Consider the following 20144-nt stretch of genomic DNA (forward strand, 5'->3'; position numbering starts at 1 on the left):
CGATATTTGCTGTCGTAAGTAAAAGCCTCCCGGGCACGATTTATGAGGCACGACCGCTCTCAGCAGTGTTAAACATCCACCCGGGGTCAGGCTGGTACTCGCACTCGTACCAGCTTTCTTGGTACTCGCACTCGTACCACTCGTAAGAACAGCTTTCTTGGTCATGTTCTCTCATTGCCTTGCGGACAGCTGTTGAGAAATCCAACCCGAGCAGGAGTTGCAACCTTCAATCATTTTCAGTTCCGTTTTTTTCAGCCATAAAACGACTGAAGCCAAAACAGTTTCCATCCGCACGGGGAAATCCCACGTCAAGAGTGCTGCTCGCTGGGTGGAGGGACAAATCAAACGGGTATTAGCTCGACAAGGGATCACCATGTGCCTCACAGCGCTCCTCGTGTGCTGCTTGGTCTGTTTGAACATTTCGGCAAGCCTTGCACGAGTGACGTTGAAATCCAATGGTTATGAAGGACTCGTCATCGGGATCCATGAGGACGTCGAGGAGAGTGAAGAGTTGATGACGAAAATCAAGGTAAGAACTCGTCGTACGTTCACACTTATTGCAAGTCGTTCTCCACTTGCTGCAGGATAGTTTTGCCGTGTACAGTGCACTCTACACTGTCTTTCTCATGGTTCGTTTCTTCAAGCTTGTCTCAAGACTGTTCTCATTAAACACGCAATTTGCTTCAAAAATCTAATGGGACAACAAACCTGCTGTTGTGAGATGGGTTCTCAAATCCAGGGCTTTCTTTGTAAAAAAAAAAAAATCGAAGAATTTTCGATATTGTTATGGAACCGGGTCCCCCCTTATGGGTACCTCAGGACCCGCCGGATGCCCGACGGTGCGCACGTGACATCACCTGCACGTGCAACAAGTCCGGGCGTCAATTCCGATGATGCGGTCAGTGCGCACGCACCGAGGTTATGAGACACAAGGAACTTTGCCTTAGGAGGCCATGATAAAATGTTCCCTTACATTTGGAACCTATGACGAACATATGAGACTAGCCGACCAAAGCCTGGTCTAGCTATTATTGCTGCGTCCGTGCCAACTGGGAAAATCCCACATGAGGGTGCTCGCTGGATGGAGGGAGTGACATGCAAAGGGGGTATATCCTCGAGAAGGGCCGTGGTTCGACTCGACGTGGTTTGAACAGCCGACCTTCGAGACTCGGATGGCCGCTCTCAGCATTACCCCGCCAAGGCAGGTAAACACACATTCGGCTATATCTCACCATGTTATTTCATTTTAAATTCACTCGGCGAGGGAATGCGAGAAGTGGAGGAGAGAGGATGAGAACTGTGGATCAAACACAAGCATCACAAGGGCATTTATATATATATATATATATATATATATATATATATATATATATATATATATATATATATATATATATATATATATATATATATATATATATATATATATATATATATATATATATATATATATATATATATATATATATATCCATTGCGACCATAATCAGCACAGAGCGTTGCTGCTGCCAAAGCAGTCTCCTGGGCTATTGGGGACTATCCTGGATGGGTCGCCAAAAACACAGGATACTCGAATGGCTAAATCATCCCAGCAAGTTGGTACTCATTTTGTCAACATCAGAAGATGACAGGCTGAGTCAACCCCACCTGGTATTAATTTAACACCACGGAGTTAAACTCGGGTCCCGAGGATCCCAATCCCACCACCCTCAATATATATATATATATATATATATATATATATATATATATATATATATATATATATATATATATATATATATATATATATATATATATATATATATATATATATATATATATATATATATATATATATATATATATATATATATATATATATATATACATATATATATATATATATATATATATATACATATACATATATATATATATATATATATATATGTATATATATATACATATATATATATACATATACATATATATATATATACATATATATATATACATATATATATATATATATACATATATATATATATATATATATATATATATATATATATATATATATATATATATATATATATATATATACATATACATATATATATATATATATATATATATATATATATATACATATACATATACATATACATATACATATATATACATATATACATATATATACATATATATATATATATATATATATATATATATATATATATATATATATATATATATATATATATATATATATATATATATATACAAAGATATATAATTATTATTACCCTCAACAAAGGAGAAGGTATTGCATTCGGGTCCGTTTGTCTATTTGTTGGGTTGTTTGCTTGGTTTGTTTGTCCACACAGAATGTGCTGACATAGGCCATAAACACCACCTTGTGGTAGCCAGCAGTACATGTTCTCCTTTTTTTCAACTGGTACCTCCATATTGTATGTGCAATTGGAATGCAAGTCCATCTTTAACATATGGTTTATAAAGTATGTGAATACCTCTGTAAAGTATGTACAACTGGAAAGCGAGTAAGTCTGTAAATTACGTACTATAAAACATAAAAGTTAAAAGCACACAAAACAAATCTGGGTGAGGGTATGCAATCTTTGATTGCTCGTTCCCATTGTTATTGTTTTTGTATGCATCGTCAAGCCTCATGGAAGTGCTCGGACACTGACTGGATCAGAACTTAACAGAGAAAAACGAGACGCAAAACAAGCAAAACAGGACGCAAAAGGAACTGTAGAAGGAGGCGGGAAACACCAACAGCAGAGTTGAAAGCCAAGATAGAGATTGACTTGGACAAACAACGGGTGTGGGGAGGAATTGGGGGCAGTAGAGGATGCATGGGGTGGACAAGATGGATGTAGAAGGAAACTCCAACGAGGAAATATACCATCAGAGATGGGGAATCCCCCGCCATTGAATGAAAAAGGTCAAACATATTCCAGATAATGAGGGAGGTGAATTGGAAACAAGACACCATTTGGTCATCTCGAAAATTCCCCAGGGGTGAGGAACGTAGTAACCAAAAATAATTTAAATCAGATAAGCGGTTTTCCATTTATTCCAAAAAACATTTTTCAAGATGGCCGCCCCAGTCGGCCATCTTGGATCCGGCCACGCCCAAAATCAATAGGGTTCTTCCTTTTCAGGTGGTACATGTGTGACCCAAATGTCAAATCGATATGGCGAACAGTTTATGAGTTATCGCACTCACAGCTATAAATGTTGACGGACAGCCGGACGACCTGGGTGACAACAATATCCCCCTTCCGCCACGCGGCGGGGGATAAATACTGGAAATTTGAAAGAAGGAGGGATTGAGGTGGCATTAGCAATGGTAGAAAAGATGATGGTTTTGGATTTGCGATGATCTGAGATGGTGGTGAACAGCTGTCTTGAAGACCTGGAGGGAAGAATGAGATCGAAGGGGATGTCAATGTGGAAGTTGGTTACACAGGCGGGGAAAAAAAAGAGGGATGAATGAGTGGAGGTGAGCAGCGATCCTGGATTTCGGTCGTTTATTATTATTAATAGATCAAAAAATTGTTTGTTTTGACGGTTTTGGGGTGAGGTGGTGCCGTGGGGAAAATAGTGTTGGGAGGTTCACCTTTTGATGGGACTCTCAAAAACATCACAATCATGACACAAGTATACATTCACCCATCCATACTTCAGCTCCCAACCATTCTCTACTCAATAATAATTGAACTAGAGAGTTCACAGAACACCTTACCACATACAGTCGAGAAAAAAAGGCATGGGAAGGGTCTTTTCAACCCTTGCTTTGCGTTTCCCACCACAATCAATATTTCCTACGAGCTGCAATTTTGTGTAAATCTCAACATTCCCCAACACTGAAAGTGCAAGCAGCAAATTTCATTGGTCGAGATGGTGTCAAATGTCTTCTTCTTCTTGCATCTGGCCAATATGGATCGCACTAAAGTTTAATGTCTAGGTTCTGCAGCCATGTGGCTGCCTCAGGGGTGAGTTGGTGGAGAGCTAAAAGTCCTCCCGATAACTTCCACAAGGGACAGTGTGACATGATATGTTCCATCATGTGAACTCCTCCACAGTCACAGAGTGTGTCCGGCCTCAGTGGAGGGTACTACCGCAAAGGCCCTGTCCAGTGTAGAGCCTGTTGAAGGCTCTCCATTGCCTACGTGGGAGAGTGAAACCGGATGAAGCAATGGTTGGTCATGTACAATATGTTTATTCGGAGCTGTGGCAGCCTCCCAGCTGGCCCTCCACAAGTCGGCTTTGCTTTGATAGGCTCCGATAAGGAGCTCAGCGTGGTTCCATGGTGGTTTTCAGGACTTAAGGCAGAAACACAGATGTTCAGAGAGGAGCTGGGTTGGAATTTCGGTGACCAAAATGTGGCTAAGTATCCAGATAATAGCACATCTTTCCGCATGGCTGGCGGAGCAATGTTGCAGAAGTTAGGAAGCCATGCAGCCTTTGTTAGCTTGAGGGTTCCAGACACTATTCTCATCGTGGCATTTAACTGAACGCCGATGGTCTTCATATGGGTACTCGCCGACCAGACTGGTGTGTAATACTCTGTCGTCGAGTATATGAGGGTAAGAGTTGCCATACGTAAGGTGTTAACGCTGGCTCCCCACTATGTTCCGGCCAGTTTCTGGATGAGGTTTACCCGTGGCCTGACCTTCTCCTTACATCTTTGCAGGTGTTCTTTGAAGGTCAGGGTCCGGTCAAATGTAACCCCAAGTTATTTGGGATTGCAGACATTTTCAACTTTCATCCCACAGAATGTCACTTCTATCTCTGCATTTGCTGTGTGATTGTGAAGATGGTGGGTGCAGATGGCTGTTTTGTTGGGGTTTGGGGGGAGCTTCCATTTGTGTAAATACTCCTACAGTATGCCCAGGTCTCGGGTGAGTTGGTTCCCTACATATTTTAGGTCAGATCCTTGTACTATGAGTGTGATGTCATCAGCATAGGTGAGTTTGAAGGAGGTCGGCATTGGCAGGTCGCTTATCATAGAGGTTGAAGAGGGTGAGAGTAAGAACAGATCCTTGAGGGAAGCTATTGTTTAGTGTTCAAACACGGCTCACTTTGCCATTGACGCTAACGTAGATCTTTTAGTCCCCGAGGAATACCGACAGTATTCTGTCTTCTGACAGAGGAAGACTTTCAAGACTTTGAGGAGCCCTTGGTGCCAGGCTGGTCATAGGCTGACGACAGGTCCAACAAGGCAGTTGCCATATTTTGTTTTCTCTGGAAACCAGCCTCGATGATGGTGGAGAGGGCAACAACATGCCCGACATGAGATTCCATACAATGTGCCAAATTCAGGACCAAAGAACTGCTAAAACTGCTGGTTTGTGTTCCAATTCATATCATACAGTATTCAAAACATAACACCGCCGGTAGGACTCCGTCATGGCTGCTTTTAGGCCTTGCCTCCACATACTCCTCTTCATTGTGGTTAACTGGGCTGCAAGCATAATTCTTTGTAGACTGCAACCATATCCTGATGTAGTTATGTTACTTTTATGCTTTGCATGGGAACACTCATTTGAAGCTATTCTGTATGGCATTTATGAAAGTTTTTGAAAATGTATGATTTCTGAATATTTATGAAACTGATAGCATTTATGGCGCATTATGATATGGGCTGTTTTCACATTTGTGTATTATTGGCCGCTCGTCAGCAGCCGCACTTTAGGCCACCAGGGGACGCCAGTGATTCGCAGGCCGTACAATGAAGAACAAGGATTCTGACTGATGGCTGTCAAACAGACAGAGTGAACCAAAACTTTTCCGCTTCAGGCGTAGGATAACGACGCAGGAGGGATGAATAAGTGGCTCAAATGCAAAGCAATAAAGTGTTAAAATGATTGGGATTTAATAAATGCAGTCGGGATAGGAACACAATAAGCAATTAAATCAATGCAGTAATTAAAGCAAGGGCTTTTCATCAGCAGGGATTGACAAGCTTGTCAGGATAGAAGGGACAATGGAGGGTGCAAAGTACAGGAGAATCCTTAATGAAAATTTTCAATTTTGCAATTTTCACGTGAAGGATGGGCAAAAATTTCACCATCTCACTGTGCAAAACTGGTAGAAACCTACCCAAAAAGACTCAGAGCAGTCATTGCTGAAAAAGGTACTTCCACCAAGTACTGACCTCTGGGGCTGAATACTTTTACAACCAGTGAGTTTTGATTTCTACATGTTGCTTGAAAGGAATTCCTGACATGTAACTTCCTTTAACTATAATAGTGTTTAGTTTGATCTCTTTAGTTATGGATAAAAAAGTTCAGTTGGAAAAATTGTTTCTGCATAATTTGTAATTCATCTAAATGTGACATTATTGGGAGGGTGTGAATACTTTTTACAGGCTACTGTATGTGGCCTTTCCTTCTCGTGGGGCATGTTTGAGCAGGCATTCTTGCAGAAGGAATGTAAGCTGGCAGTGCAGTTTACTTGCAATCCACCAGTGAGGATTCGCATGTACTAACATGCAAGTTCTTTCTTCTTCACAATTTCGTAACTTTTAAAAATGGTATTAAAATGTTTGGTACTCTGAACTTGCTTTCAGAGGTTTGGTAATCAAATGAGAGTCTATCGTGGAGAAAGTACAACGGGTCGGTTCACTTATAATGACTTCAACTGAACAACATTAATACATGATGGATTATAACTGTACGATCAGAGTAAGCTACCCACCTTACGGGTGACCTTGTTCCAGGCATGCAACACGTTCTTCTAACACATACCTTTAGTAAGGCGGTGTTTAAGCAACTGACAGCTGCCTCAATTGCTGCTGAAAATAATAATAATAACCCGGGTTATGTGCATGAAACAAAAACATACCTACTGCTTATAGTTCAAAACACCTTACTGCACTGGAAAACATGGGGGCAGGAATACAGGACTGCAAAGGGTGAGGACTTGTACTACCCTCCCCCACCTGGAGGTGACGCTACACGATACACATTTACATGGAGAATTTTTCTCCTTCCTCTCCCTTCACCCCCACCCCCACCCAAGACCATTGGCAAAGATTTTTTTTAAAAAACAACACCCCTATACATTAATTGGGGTCATACAAATCCTATGTCTGGATGTAATCAGCCCAGAACTGTAGGAGTTGCGTGACAAACAAACCCACAAGCACCTATCCGTGATTTAGAGTACTGATACACAAAAGCATAACGTGGTACATCTGCAAAAATATTCAATTTCCGATCCCAAGAAAAACCATGGCACAAAAAAAACAGGGAAATCGGTGAAGAGGAGGGCATGGGGCTCATGTACCACCTGATTCATCATATCCAGCATGAACAATGAAAACAAGACGTTGTGATATCGGACTGAGTGGTCTGGTGTAACAAGGAAAGGATGATACTGCTATTGGAGGTGTCAATACCCAGGGAGTTTGCCCTAAACAACATGGAAATTGGAAAAATGACTGGATACCAGGATATGTGAAGAGAAAGCCGCAGCAGTTAGAGAGCTGAAGTGGACCCTCCCTAAAGTTTTGAAAGCAATATCAGGAAATATTACAACAAATAAAATACAATTGGAGACTGTCTCTGGGTTTGAGTGAACATGTTTAAAAGAGCTATTGGAACAAAGATGTGAGAAAAGCTCCTGTGCAAAAATGTTTTAAAAATCACAACTTCATCTTTCAAGCGTGTTCAGAGTAAACCGAAGGAAGTACAATACTTCAGGTCCTGAAATCAATCCATTTCACCTTCTGACACTCACTAAAATAAATATTATAACTAAGTGGTTTAGAAGCTGTGTGCAATTTCATTCAGGTTCAATGTGGTTAAGGTCTGCTTTTGAAAACATCACAAATACACCATCAAGTATCTGTCTCCATGCGTTCCATCCAACTTATGATGGATTATAAACCGCATAAAAAACACCACCATGTCCATGAATTACAAAAAAACCCTGAAACTCCAAGCAATGGAACGGACTTGCCCAGGGGTTTCTGCTTCAACATGAGTATCACGGACAGAGAATGTCTGTTATAGAAATATACAACTCTGAGTAAGGAGGGAAATGGAGGAGGAGGGAGGGAGGGAGGGGAGAGGGAGAGGGAGAGGGAGAGGGAGAGGGAGAGGGAGAGGGAGAGGGAGAGGGAGAGGGAGAGGGAGAGGGAGAGGGAGAGGAGAGAGGGAGAGGGAGAGGGAGAGGGAGAGGGAGAGGGAGAGGGAGAGAGAGAGAGAGAGAGAGAGAGAGAGAGAGAGAGAGAGAGAGAGAGAGAGAGAGAGAGAGAGAGAGAGAGAGAGAGAGAGAGAGAGAGAGAGAGAGAGAGAGAGAGAGAGAGACAGACAAACCTTACACTTGTATTTCAAAAATTCCAAACGTGAACATTGACAAATACATCATGTGACGCACACTTGGCACTCCAATAAACAAGTTTGAATATCTTCATTTGCAATGTCTTGTGAAATGTCTTGAAGGTTGTTATCATGTTGCCTGTGTATACAATAATGACCGTCGTGGCTCAGCCAGAGGAAACGGAGACCAAATTGTTTGACTGTCTAGGTAAAAATTTTCAATGATTTCAGTATAATTCGATCTTGGCAACAACACATGAAACATTCTCTAAGAATTCCAGTAATCTGTAAGAATGAAAGGGTTGAGTGTCTGCAAAAGGCTGTGAATGAGATTGTATTTTTCGTATGAAACCCCAAGTTTGAAAATACTGTTGCGGAAATGACTTCCAGGTGCTAAAATGCAGATTATAATCGTTATTTCCCTTAATTCACGTTTTAGTACAAGTGTGTGGAAAAGTAAACTGAAATAAGAATATGCGTCTCATTGTGTAGAAAGCAGGCCGTCCTCCACCACAATGTTATTTCTGATCCCCCACTATTTTTCCTTCACTCCTATTTAATGTTTATCCTTTGTAATCTGTCTTTTATGTACGTCAAAAGGAATTACGGCCTCACGAAACTTAGAAGGCGTTAGTTTAGGCACAATTCTGGCACACCAAGAACATTCTAGCAGGAGAGAGAGAGAGAGAGAGAGAGAGAGAGAGAGAGAGAGAGAGAGAGAGAGAGAGAGAGAGAGAGAGAGAGAGAGAGAGAGAGAGAGAGAGAGAGAGAGAGAGAGAGAGAGAGAGAGAGAGAGAGAGAGAGAGAGAGAGAGAGAGAGAGAGAGAGAGAGAGAGAGAGAGAGAGAGAGAGAGAGAGAGAGAGAGAGAGAGAGAGAGAGAGAGAGAGAGAGAGAGAGAGAGAGAGAGAGAGAGAGAGAGAGAGAGAGAGAGAGAGAGAGAGAGAGAGAGAGAGAGAGAGAGAGAGAGAGAGAGAGAGAGAGAGAGATGCCACCTCCACCAATAGATGCTGAGCAAGCAAAGCTCGTCAAAATCATTCGGTGGAACGCTGAAGGATTTGATAAAAATGTCGCCCCGAGAGAAGTTCAGTTCCTCATTGAGTTCTTCAAGCAGTTTGTTGAGTCATTCATGGGGGAGAGCTGCTGGCTTCCACTGGTCTTTTGCTGGAGAGGCGGTTCATGAGAAGCGGGTCAGTCTTTGCTGTGCTCTTTGCTGTGGCACACCTTTCACCTCATGTCATCTCCTGCAAGCTGTTTGACTCATGTAGTGCAGTCGAGGACTACCGGCCAAGCATAGCTTCGGACCACGAGGCTCACACCTGTGTCATGACTATTATTCCTTTGTCTCATCCCACTCTCTATTGTCATCTTCTGTCGGATGTTTGAAGCCTTAAGGATAAATAATTCAGGTTCCTGTCCATACGAAGCTCCAGGGCGTGTATATTGAGTTTTATAGCCATGTTTTATAGCCATGTTATAATTGTTAGTTGCAATTGAAATTGTTTGTACTCTTTTTCTCTCTCCTCCCTGTTTTAATACACATTTTGAATTCACTGGGTCTCTTTTGAATTATAATGATGTGGCAGTCATGGTTCAGAATAGCCAATTCAGCTATAAATCCTTTTAGAGAATATTCAGGTTAACGAGAGCATAACGTTCATTATTAAATTCATCTCCTCACCAACTAAGTACCTCCGCTCGGGTTCCATCTTGGATTGGGAACCTGACGAGACGAGGTGCCCAGCAGGCCAAACAATTAGCTGCCTGGCATTCCAATTGAACCTGGTATCGGAAAGGCAAGGCCCTTAATCCAATTCAGAGCATCTTGGTCATTTGAATTAAATATGGTCAGCAACCACTGTGGCCTGAACCAGGAAGGGGAACATTGGACAGACGCCACTGTGACCTCAGAGGAAATGGAAGTGGAAGGTTCATTCAAGGGTGCAGTGGTCGCCTCCCCTACCCAGTAGGCTAGCATCCCCCAGTGACCGAGCACCAGGTAGAAACAGACCAGTGTCTTCGCTACACCTGCACATCAGCCAACAATGAACAGCCTTGATAGCCATGTTTCAGAACTTTGAGGCCGATATGAAGGGTGGCCAGGATGAGATGGCAGGAGAATTAAAGGCTGTTCAGGCTGACCAGACCTGGCTGGTGGGAAAAATTGAGGCAAACTGGGCTAAGCTCAAAGGAAAAATGGAGGTGACTCAGCTGGCAGGAAAAATTGAGGCCAACTACATTGAACAACAAAGGATGGGTAAATGTAACAGAGGTGCATGATACTCAGCACAAAATGGTTGCTGGCCAGGCCAGGTTAGTGGGGGATGTAAATGAGCTAAAGGGGAGGTAGATGGGTTGAAGAGGGAAGTAAAGGGATTGAGAAGGGAACAGGAGGGATTGAAAGTCGAAATAGATGGGAAGAAGATGTGGGAAGATGGAGGGGTTGGAGGAAGGGCAGAAGAAAGTAAAAATATCACAGAAAGAAGGAAAGGGGAAGGTCATCAAAATATAAAAGGAGTATAAGAGGAGGATTGGGGAGATAGTGGGAGGGGGGGTAGAGGATATTGGACAGAAGATAGAGAGAAAGAAACAGGAAATAGGCAGGCAAATAGAAAAGAGGGAGCAGGAGGTGGAAAGAGAGTTCGGATGAGTGAAATTGGAAGGGTAAAGCAGGAGGTCGAAAGACATATGGAGGTGGTAAGAAGAGACATGAATGTGGCTTTGCATGAGCAGAACAAGAGGCTTGCCTTGGAGAAGGCACATGATGGCGGAGCGACTCAAGAGGACGTAAAAAGGTATGTGGATGCTCAGATGGATGATCTGGAGGAGATAAGAAGCCTCAAATGGTTAACAGCCCGGATTCCCCCCAGCAGAGTATGTTTGGAAGAAGGTGAGAGAATGTATGGAGATTTGGGGCAATTGTAGACACATCCTTGCAAAAAGGAAGGAACAGATGCCAACACAGATTAAGGGGGTAGTTAAAACAAGCTGGCATGGGGCCTCACCTGAAGTAACAATGGAGGGTCTGAGAGGACCATGCCCCAAGTCAGTCACACTCAGGGCCAAGCCCCTGGGATCCCATACAGTCCCTTTGGCACCCTATGATGGTAAGAACAACCTCGGAGTGTCCCTCATGCAGTTTTACTGCATAGCACAAAGGAGCGGTTGAAGCAGACACAAATATGGGGAGCACTGAATGGTGGCTTTTGCGGCGCGGTGGCGGAGGTTCTTAGGACCATGCCAGAAGAGCCATCCTCACTAACAGACCTCATTTCAGCCATAAAAAGTCGAGTTGGTATTGAACAGCAGAGTGAGGTTGTTAAATTTCACTTTGCCATGCGGAGAAAAAGACCTGATGAGTGGGTAGAAGAGTTGGCACATGACATTCACCGCTACATGAGAATAACACATGTGGACATAGATGTCCCTGCTCAGGAGAACCTGGCACTGGATCGATTTATCCAGGCCACACCAGACCAGAACCTGAGGTCACAGCTAGCAGAATGACGACTAGATATCATATGCGCAAAGCGGCCAACAGCACTGCCCGATGGGAGGTAGTGAGGCACCCGCAAAAAGGGGTCAAGTGCCTAACAATAGCTCTGAGACAGGTTGAGTCCTCTTCTGTCAGATGCTTGAAGCCTTAATGATAGATAATTGAGGTACCCCTCTGTACGAATCCCCCGGGCATGCATTTTGGGCTTTATAATTGTTAGATGCTGTTGAAATTGTTTGTACTCATTTTCTCTACCCTCCCCAATTTAATACACATTTTGAATTAACTGGGTCTCTTTTGAATTATAAGGATGGTGGCCGTCTCTGGTTATAACAGATTTGGCGATGTATCAGAAGCAATAGAAACTATCAAACCAGCAACAAATGATCAGAATAGCTGATTCGGCAATACGTCCTTTTAGAGCAGTGGTTTTCAAACTTTTTTTAGTGGCGACCCAATTTCAGAACCTCTCTACATCGCGCGACCCAAAAGATTCAAAACCCAATTCAGAATATATAAGATAAGATTTCATGACAAGAAAATTTACTGTTGACTTGATTCACCATCGTCATGTTTTCATAGACGAGTAAACGGAGAGTAGCCGACAGTATCCAAATAGTACAGTTGAACGTTTCAGAAGTTTAGTCCAAATGACATTTAGATATACAGTATCAGTGAGAAGGATGAGCCTGTTTTTCAGAAACCAACTTCTCTATTCGTGGAGAAGGAGATGACAATGCCAGTATCATATCATGCTCCATTTCTCGGCGATTTCTGTACTTTGTTTTAATCACCACCATGGTGTAGAATGACTGCTCACAAAAGTATGATGAAGGATATGGCATGAAAACCGAAAGCCTGGATCTTAGTTTTGACCCAAGAAACCCGTAATCCCAACGGCTCCGACTCCTCATTCAGCACCTCGAGGGCCCCGAAGAGGATGTCTAAAGTCTCCGCAAAGATGACTGCATCATCTGCAAAATCAAGGTCCGAGATCTTGACATTCCCAAACGATGCACCGCAACTTGATCTCTCCGACATCCTCCCTAAAATCCAGTCCATACAAGTGCTGAAAAGTGTGGGGGCAAGTACACATCCCTGACCAACTCCAGTAACAAATGGAAATAAGTCAGAGATGGTACCACCACACTTCACAGCACTCTCAGTACCAGAGTAGAGTTCAGACATCAGATCGATCAGTTTTGGTGGCACCCCACGAAGACCAAGAATCCTCCAGAGGACATCCCGATTCACTGAATCGAACGCTTTACAGAGATCAACATAGGCTGCAAGCAGCCCCTGCCGAAACTCTCGTCTGCGTTCGGTGAGGACACAAAGTGCAAGGATACGGTCAATGGTTGACCTCTTTGGTGTAAAGCCTGACTGCTCTGGACGCTGGTGCTCAAGCAGATGGTGGCGAACCCTATCAAGAATTATCCGAGCAAAGACCTTGCCCGGCACTGAGAGCAGCGTCACCCCTTGGTAGTTGTTGCAGACTTGGCGATCACCCTTCCCTTTCCAGAGAGGGACAACAAGGCCCCTCTTCCAGTCAGTTGGGATGATGCCTGTATTCCAGGCAGAGCACAAAACTGCATGCAACGACACGAGTGCAGCATTTCCACCAGCCTTGAGAAGTTCAGCATGGATGCCACAGATCCCTGGAGCTTTGCCCCGTTTCAACTGGTTCACCACAGCCCGTGTTTCCACAAGCGAAGGTGGACCACAGTTGATTCGAGGGTCAGGAGCAGGGATTGTAACACCCTTGACGTCCAACGCAACAGCTGGGGAATCAGCCTGGTACAACCGCTCAAAGTAACCGGCCCAGCGGGCCTTCACTTCAGACTCCTCTGTCAAGAGCCTACCACTCTCTGCTCGAACTGCAGAGCTCCGAGGGATGGGCTTGGATGAACGTAATGCGCGAATTCCCCTGTAAGCGGGACGAAAATCACCTGTCCACAGGTGATGCTCTACCCCCTCACAGATTCCTCACACATAGGCCTCCTTGTCCACCCTCAGTGCACATCCAGTTTTACGCCTCAGCTCCCTGAACAGCTCAGCTCTACCATTCAGCCTGGCCCTGCGACTCTGGTCAATGGTATCCAGTGTCCCTTGAGAGACAAAATTCTTCTTTGCCCTGCGGTGAGCTCCAAGGCATCCACCGGCAACATCAAGGACGGTGGTCTTGAAGGCGCCCCACAACTCTTCAGGACCCCCCAAAGCAACCAGACCCCCCAAGTGTCCACTCAGCCTGTTCGCAAACTCCTCAGCTACTCTCTCATCCCTGAGCTTGGCAACATCCAGCCTAGGCTGGGATGGTACCATTCTCCAGGATTTAAGGTGCAGCTTTAGAGTTGCTACAACAAGCCTGTGGTCAGTATTGAGGAACTGAGCACTCCGGTAGACCCTGCAGTTCTGGATCATCCTCCAATGACCGTCAATGAGGACATGGTCAATCTCCTTTGCCACACCGCCAGCGTTGGAATACCAAGTCCAGCGATGAGCTTGTGGGCGCTGAAACCATGAACCAGCCACCCTAAGTCCATGACTTGTAAAGTCAAGGAACTTCGTGCTATTCTGGTTCATAGTTCCTGACCCATGGGGACCAACACACACCTCATAACCATCCCTATCAGTTCCAGTCGATGCATTGAAATCCCCCAAGACTAGAAGTGTATCTCGTCTGGGGCACTGATCAACCACAGACTCGAGTGTGGCGTAGAATGTGTCCTTCACGGTGAGATCACTCGCCTCAGTCGGAGCATAAACAGAGACCAGGGAAATGACACCTAAGGAGTGACGAATCCTTAATCTCATAATACGCTCGTTGACCGGTGTTACCTCAATTATCATTGGGGTCAGCTTATTGGACACAGCTACAGCAACTCCTTGGGTATGGTAACCATCAGAGCGACTAGACCAATAGTAGGTGTAACCACCCACCATTATCTCGCCGCAATCCGGTGTCCGGACCTCAGAGAGAGCTGCAATCCCGATGTCCAAATGCTTGAGCTCAGATGATAACAGAGACAGGTGATCATCCTCTCTTAGGGATAGGACATTCCAGGCACCCACCCGAAGGGACCGCCTCAGGTTAACCCAAGGAGACCGCCGTCTGGTGGACGATACCTCAGCACCACTCCGACACACTCTCCCGCAATCTGACCCAGGGATGTTACCCCATGGTTTCCCTCCTATCATCAAAGATTGGGGGTCCAGAAGGCTTTGCCCCAATCCCGTCATCCGGTGAGCTGCCCTGTGAAGGGAAGCTGCACAGGAGGTACTCCCACGGAGTGGGTTTTCAGATTTTTTTGCGTTTTTGCGTTTTGCGGAATGAAGGGTTTTACGGTGGCCGGAGTGCAAATCCTGCCACCAACCTCCTAATAAGAAGTGACCCAACTGCAGGAGGACGTCCGCAGACACAGTTGGGCACTAGATATGGATGGCCGTTGGCTCACAAGGAGCTCCTCCGCCCTTTGACAGGTTTTGTTTTTAATCCTGCTGGGTGTCCATATCCAAACACCCTCCTCACCAGAAAACCTGGTGGGGGAGACGGTTTAGTCGCCGACAACCCGACCATGGAACAGGTTAGTACAGGTTTACATGGTACCTGTAGCAGGTCACAGATCGAACCTGACCTGACCTGACGACTTCCTGTAGACCTTAATGATCGAGTCAGAGTCTGAGAGGCCGTGGATCAAACCACTAATTTCCGCCAAAATGAACCGCCCTTCAGCGAGCCCGCGCATCGGCTGGATCCCATTCCCAGCGTCATGTTGCGCCGGTTCCCATACTTTGAACGAACCGTTTATATTACATCCTGTAAAAGCGAACACCAATCGAAAATAGACAATTTTTTTTCACTGCAAGCGGACGCCCGCGACCCCACGAAATTTGCTCGGCGACCCACTTGGGGTCGCGCCCCCGGGTTTGAAAAACCAAGTTTTAGAGGGTATTGGGGTTAATGAGTGCTTAACGTTCCTTAATAAATGCACATCCTCACTGGCTAAAAACCTCAACTCGGGTTCCATCTTCAGAAATGATTGGCTTCCCAACATTTCACTTGAACCAGGCATAAACAAAGGAAGCGGTCATCCGGTTCGGAGCAGCTTCGCCATTTGGCCGGTGTGACCGCTGTAACAATAGTTTTTCTATAAATAAAAAAACTTGTTTCTAACGCTCAAATCTCTCGTATTTGTTTGTTGATAGTTACATTTCATGATTGTCGGGTTGCTTTACTTTACTTTACTGAACAGATTGTTCTGTTTCTTTCATTAATACCAAGCAAAAGCTTTTTTGCTATGTTGAACTTTGCTGTTTAATTTCCAAATCTAGTAACAGGCATTACCAGTGATGTCAAAGTCTAACCCAGAATTGCACTCCATGGAGAGCTACCTCCACCTGGCTGAACAGTTTACGTTTTGTATCCCACTGATAGGCTGGATCTGGGTCCGGACCTTAGCCAAAATCTAATCGGCTTGTTGCTGTCACCTCACCAACTCATCCACCTCGTTTTGTTATAACTCGTCCATAACTTTTTGAAATATCATGATCTATATGGGTCCAACTCTCAATGGTAAAGAATCACTTAAAAAAAAAATTAAGGTTCTCGCATCCGGATTCGGATGATCTTTGGATCTTCGAATTAATTATTCCTTGTCACACACTCGTACTGTCCATCAAGTTTCGTCCGAATTCGTCCACAATATTTTTAGATATCCTACTCACAGACAGACAGACAGACAGGGGTGAAAATATAGCCTCTGTCTTCCTTAGGTGGTAGAGGTAAAAACACTAATGACACCAAAGTGTAAGGGCCATTATTATGATCCATAACCTGTGAATTTCAGCCTAACTTGCTAAATTGTATTATGATGAATTGTCGTTGTGTGTGTGTAGGAAATGATGACAAAAGCATCTCAGTACCTGTACAAGGCAACAAATCAACGAGCATTTTTTCGTCAGATAAACATTCTGATTCCAAAAAGTTGGTCACGAAAAACTGACTATCTCAACCGTCGTGGAGAATCCTATGACCAGGTGAGTCAGTTATTGTATCAAATGACTTTACAAATATGTACATTAGTATTAAAACTATTTGTCTCAATTTGTGATCATAAAATCAAAATCAATGCATTGTTGTAAGATCTTAAAACAAATAAAGCATGCTCTTTAATGTAATGAGATATATGTGCGTGAGTACTTAAAATCACATTGATGTTTCCTAACTCTGAAGAGGATAGCCCACTTTCTATTCCATTCTTTGACGTCAATTCATTCATTTCATGAGTTCACACTGGCATTGTAATCCATGAAACCAGGAAAGCAAAAATCCATTAAACAAACAAATCATTTGTGAACTACACCGTCAAAAAATTACTGAATCATCTGGGTATCAACCAACTTTTCTCATCAAGCTTCAGCACTTTTTTTTTGAAGAATTTGAGGTTTTGTACACCTGGAGGGGTTCTTGAGGTTTTGTCTGTATCCCCTTTAGGTTTCCTGATACCATCATAAGGCTCCTTTCCATGGCTCACAAAAAGTGTTGTTCTGCAAATCATAGTCACTAGTGCATGCCTGTAGGTGCGTGCCCGAATGTGCGTGGCCGTATGTGCAAAAAAAAAAACAAACAAAAAAAAACTTTCAAACCGCGAGCCAGAAACGACAACCACACAGGCCGTTCTTTCGCTCTCACGTTCTCGCGACAACCACACTCCCACACAGAGTTAATTAAAATCCAAATTAAAATCAAGTTTACCTCCCTGTCTTTGCTTGCCATGACATTCGCTGCCATGTAAATGGCACGGCCCGTGACGTCATTGCCGGCCGACCTGCGCACCGGCCTACGCAGCCACGCCTCTGCAGCAACGTGTCATGTCATTGGTTGGTAAATAAATGGCCGCAGCAATGTGTCATGTCATTGGTTGGTAAATAAATGGCCATAACTTGGGAAGCACTTGTCTGATTAATATTAAACCATGAAAAGGCACATTCTCAGGTCCCCAGCAATATACCTGGCAAGTTTCAATGAGATCGGACCAGTTGTTGTCAAGAAACAGCGGTCACAGACACGCACACACACACACACACACACACACACACACACACACACACACACACACACACACACACACACACACACACACACAGCTAGAATTATAGATAGACCAGTGCATGCCCGTAGGTGCGTGGCCGTACGTGCAAACCAAAAAAAACAAAAAAAAACCTTTCAAACCGCGTGCCAGAAACAACAACCACACAGGCCGTTCCTTCGCTCTCACGTGCCCATATGTGCATGCTCGTACGTGCGTGGCCGTACATGGAAATATATATATATATATATATATATATATATATATATATATATATATATATATATATATATATATATATATATATATATATATATATATATATATCTTCTTCTTTCGGCTGCTCCCGTTAGGGGTCGCCACAGCGGATCATCCGTATGATCCGCATAGTGATTTGGCACATGTTTTACGCCGGATGCCCTTCCTGACGCAACCCTGGTCGCCTCTTACGACACAGGGATATGGTACAACTATTTTAACCGGGGTATACACTGGCCCAGTATACTGGTACTCATTTCGCCGACCTCGGAAGGATGACAGGCTGAGTCTACCCCCTGGTGTATTAATTCAGTGGCCCAACGGGGCTTGAACTCAGGACCTTTTGGATCCCAAGCCGCTGTCCTAACCACTGCGCCAACACACCAGGTATATATATATATATATATATATATATATATATATATATATATATATATATATATATATATATATATATATATATATATATATATATATATATATATATATATATACTTTAAAACCGCTTGCCAGAAATAACCACACAGGCCGTTCCTTCGCTCTCGCGTGCCCGTCCGTGCGTGGCCGTACGTGCAAAAAAAAACCAAAAAACTTTCAAACAACCACACAGGCCGTTCTTTCACTCTCATAAACAACGACTGGATTGGGGCATTGTGTTTATCTATAAATGCGCATAAGAAATCGAGAAATTATTAGAATACAGTAAGTCATCACTATCTTGAAGTAGTGCGTGCCCGTACGCAAAGTTCACATCATTCCACGAATTATCGCTTTCATTGAAGTAACAACTGCTGTGATACTTACACACACAGAGTTAATTAAAATCAAGTTTACCTCCCTGTCTTTGCTTGCCATGACATTCGCTGCCATTGACCATTGCCACTCCTATGCCATGGTGAGGCGACAGGGTAGGATTTGTAGGAGACCTGAAAGTACAGTGTCATTAGGTATTCAATGTTCGAATTGTTTGTTTGAAAATAGTTTAAAAAAAAATAGTTTGCAAAGCATACCACCAAATTGAGATGTATTTCATTGGAAAGCATGTTGAGTAGAGCTGAATTCCTTAACACTTCCAAAGGCCACACCATTTTGACAATTGGAAACAAAAAAAAGTTGTGCACTTTTTTTGATAAATTATTTTCAGAACAATTTTTCTTCAATAAATAAATAATAATAATAAAAATTGTCTCCATGTACACACCTTTATCTCGTAAGCACCTCTTCATAAACAACATTGCTGCAGAAACGGTGCTTCTTCTTTGTTTCCTCGTCCAGGGCAAGAATGCGGAGGCTGCTGGATCTGCCAACGTTTTGATAAATTTAGTTTTAATGGCCAATTATTCAATTAGGACCAATGTATTTTGCCTTTTCGCAAGGAAAAACACAAAGAGAAGAGAAAAAACCCGTAATGGCGAACCCGGCTGAGGTTCTCTTCCCCATTGGCCACGCCTACGCAGCAACGTGTCCTGTATTTGGTTGGTAAATAAATGGCCGCAGCAACGTGTCCTGTCATTGGTTGGTAAATAAATGGCCATAACTTGGGAATCACTTGTCCGATTAATATTGTTACGGCTGTGGAAATTCGCATTACACCATAAAGAGTCCTCAGGTAAGATATCTCGATAGGTCCATGTGTAGTTAACCCAAACCCGTTGTATAGAGGGAATTTATGTGATCCATCCGGGCTGCGACGCTTTGAGTTAGCAATTTTTCTGTTCTATCTTTTATTTCGAACAAACAAAAACCACCAACGATGCTCGTGGGCTTTTCCCGCCATTCTTCCCCGCGCTTGGTGTGAAGGAAGGGGGAAGGGCAGCTCGCCGCCCATTGGTGGATGGACCACGTGAGGCGGTCGGGGTGAGGGAACGCCCCTTTTTGAGAACCCTCTTGAAGGAGGGTGGAGCTGAAAACGGGGCGGAGCAAAGGGCGGAGCCCCGCGCTATAAAGGACGGACACGGGCGGGG

At 43.7% G+C, this 20144-nt stretch overlaps 1 protein-coding gene across 2 annotated transcripts in view; it reads left to right on the top strand.

Annotated features, from left to right (window-relative positions):
* The first annotated feature begins 203 nt into the window (after window positions 1-203).
* LOC147026674 (calcium-activated chloride channel regulator 3A-1-like) overlaps window positions 204-20144 on the top strand; it is an 85952-nt gene continuing 66011 nt past the window's right edge. The window contains exons 1-2 of one of the 2 annotated variants that reach the window (XM_085882365.1): window positions 204-529; window positions 16730-16870. In XM_085882365.1, coding sequence (XP_085738491.1) covers window positions 374-529; window positions 16730-16870 — 297 coding nt within the window. In that variant the 5' untranslated portion in view covers window positions 204-373. Of the gene's footprint in view, window positions 530-1057; window positions 1206-16729; window positions 16871-20144 lie in introns of those variants that run through there. The other variant, XM_085882366.1, reaches the window with a different exon arrangement.

Source organism: Eptatretus burgeri, chromosome 5, assembly GCF_056783735.1.
Source record: "Eptatretus burgeri isolate ZD-2024b chromosome 5, Ebu_testis_v1, whole genome shotgun sequence".
NCBI classification, from domain to species: domain Eukaryota; kingdom Metazoa; phylum Chordata; class Myxini; order Myxiniformes; family Myxinidae; genus Eptatretus; species Eptatretus burgeri.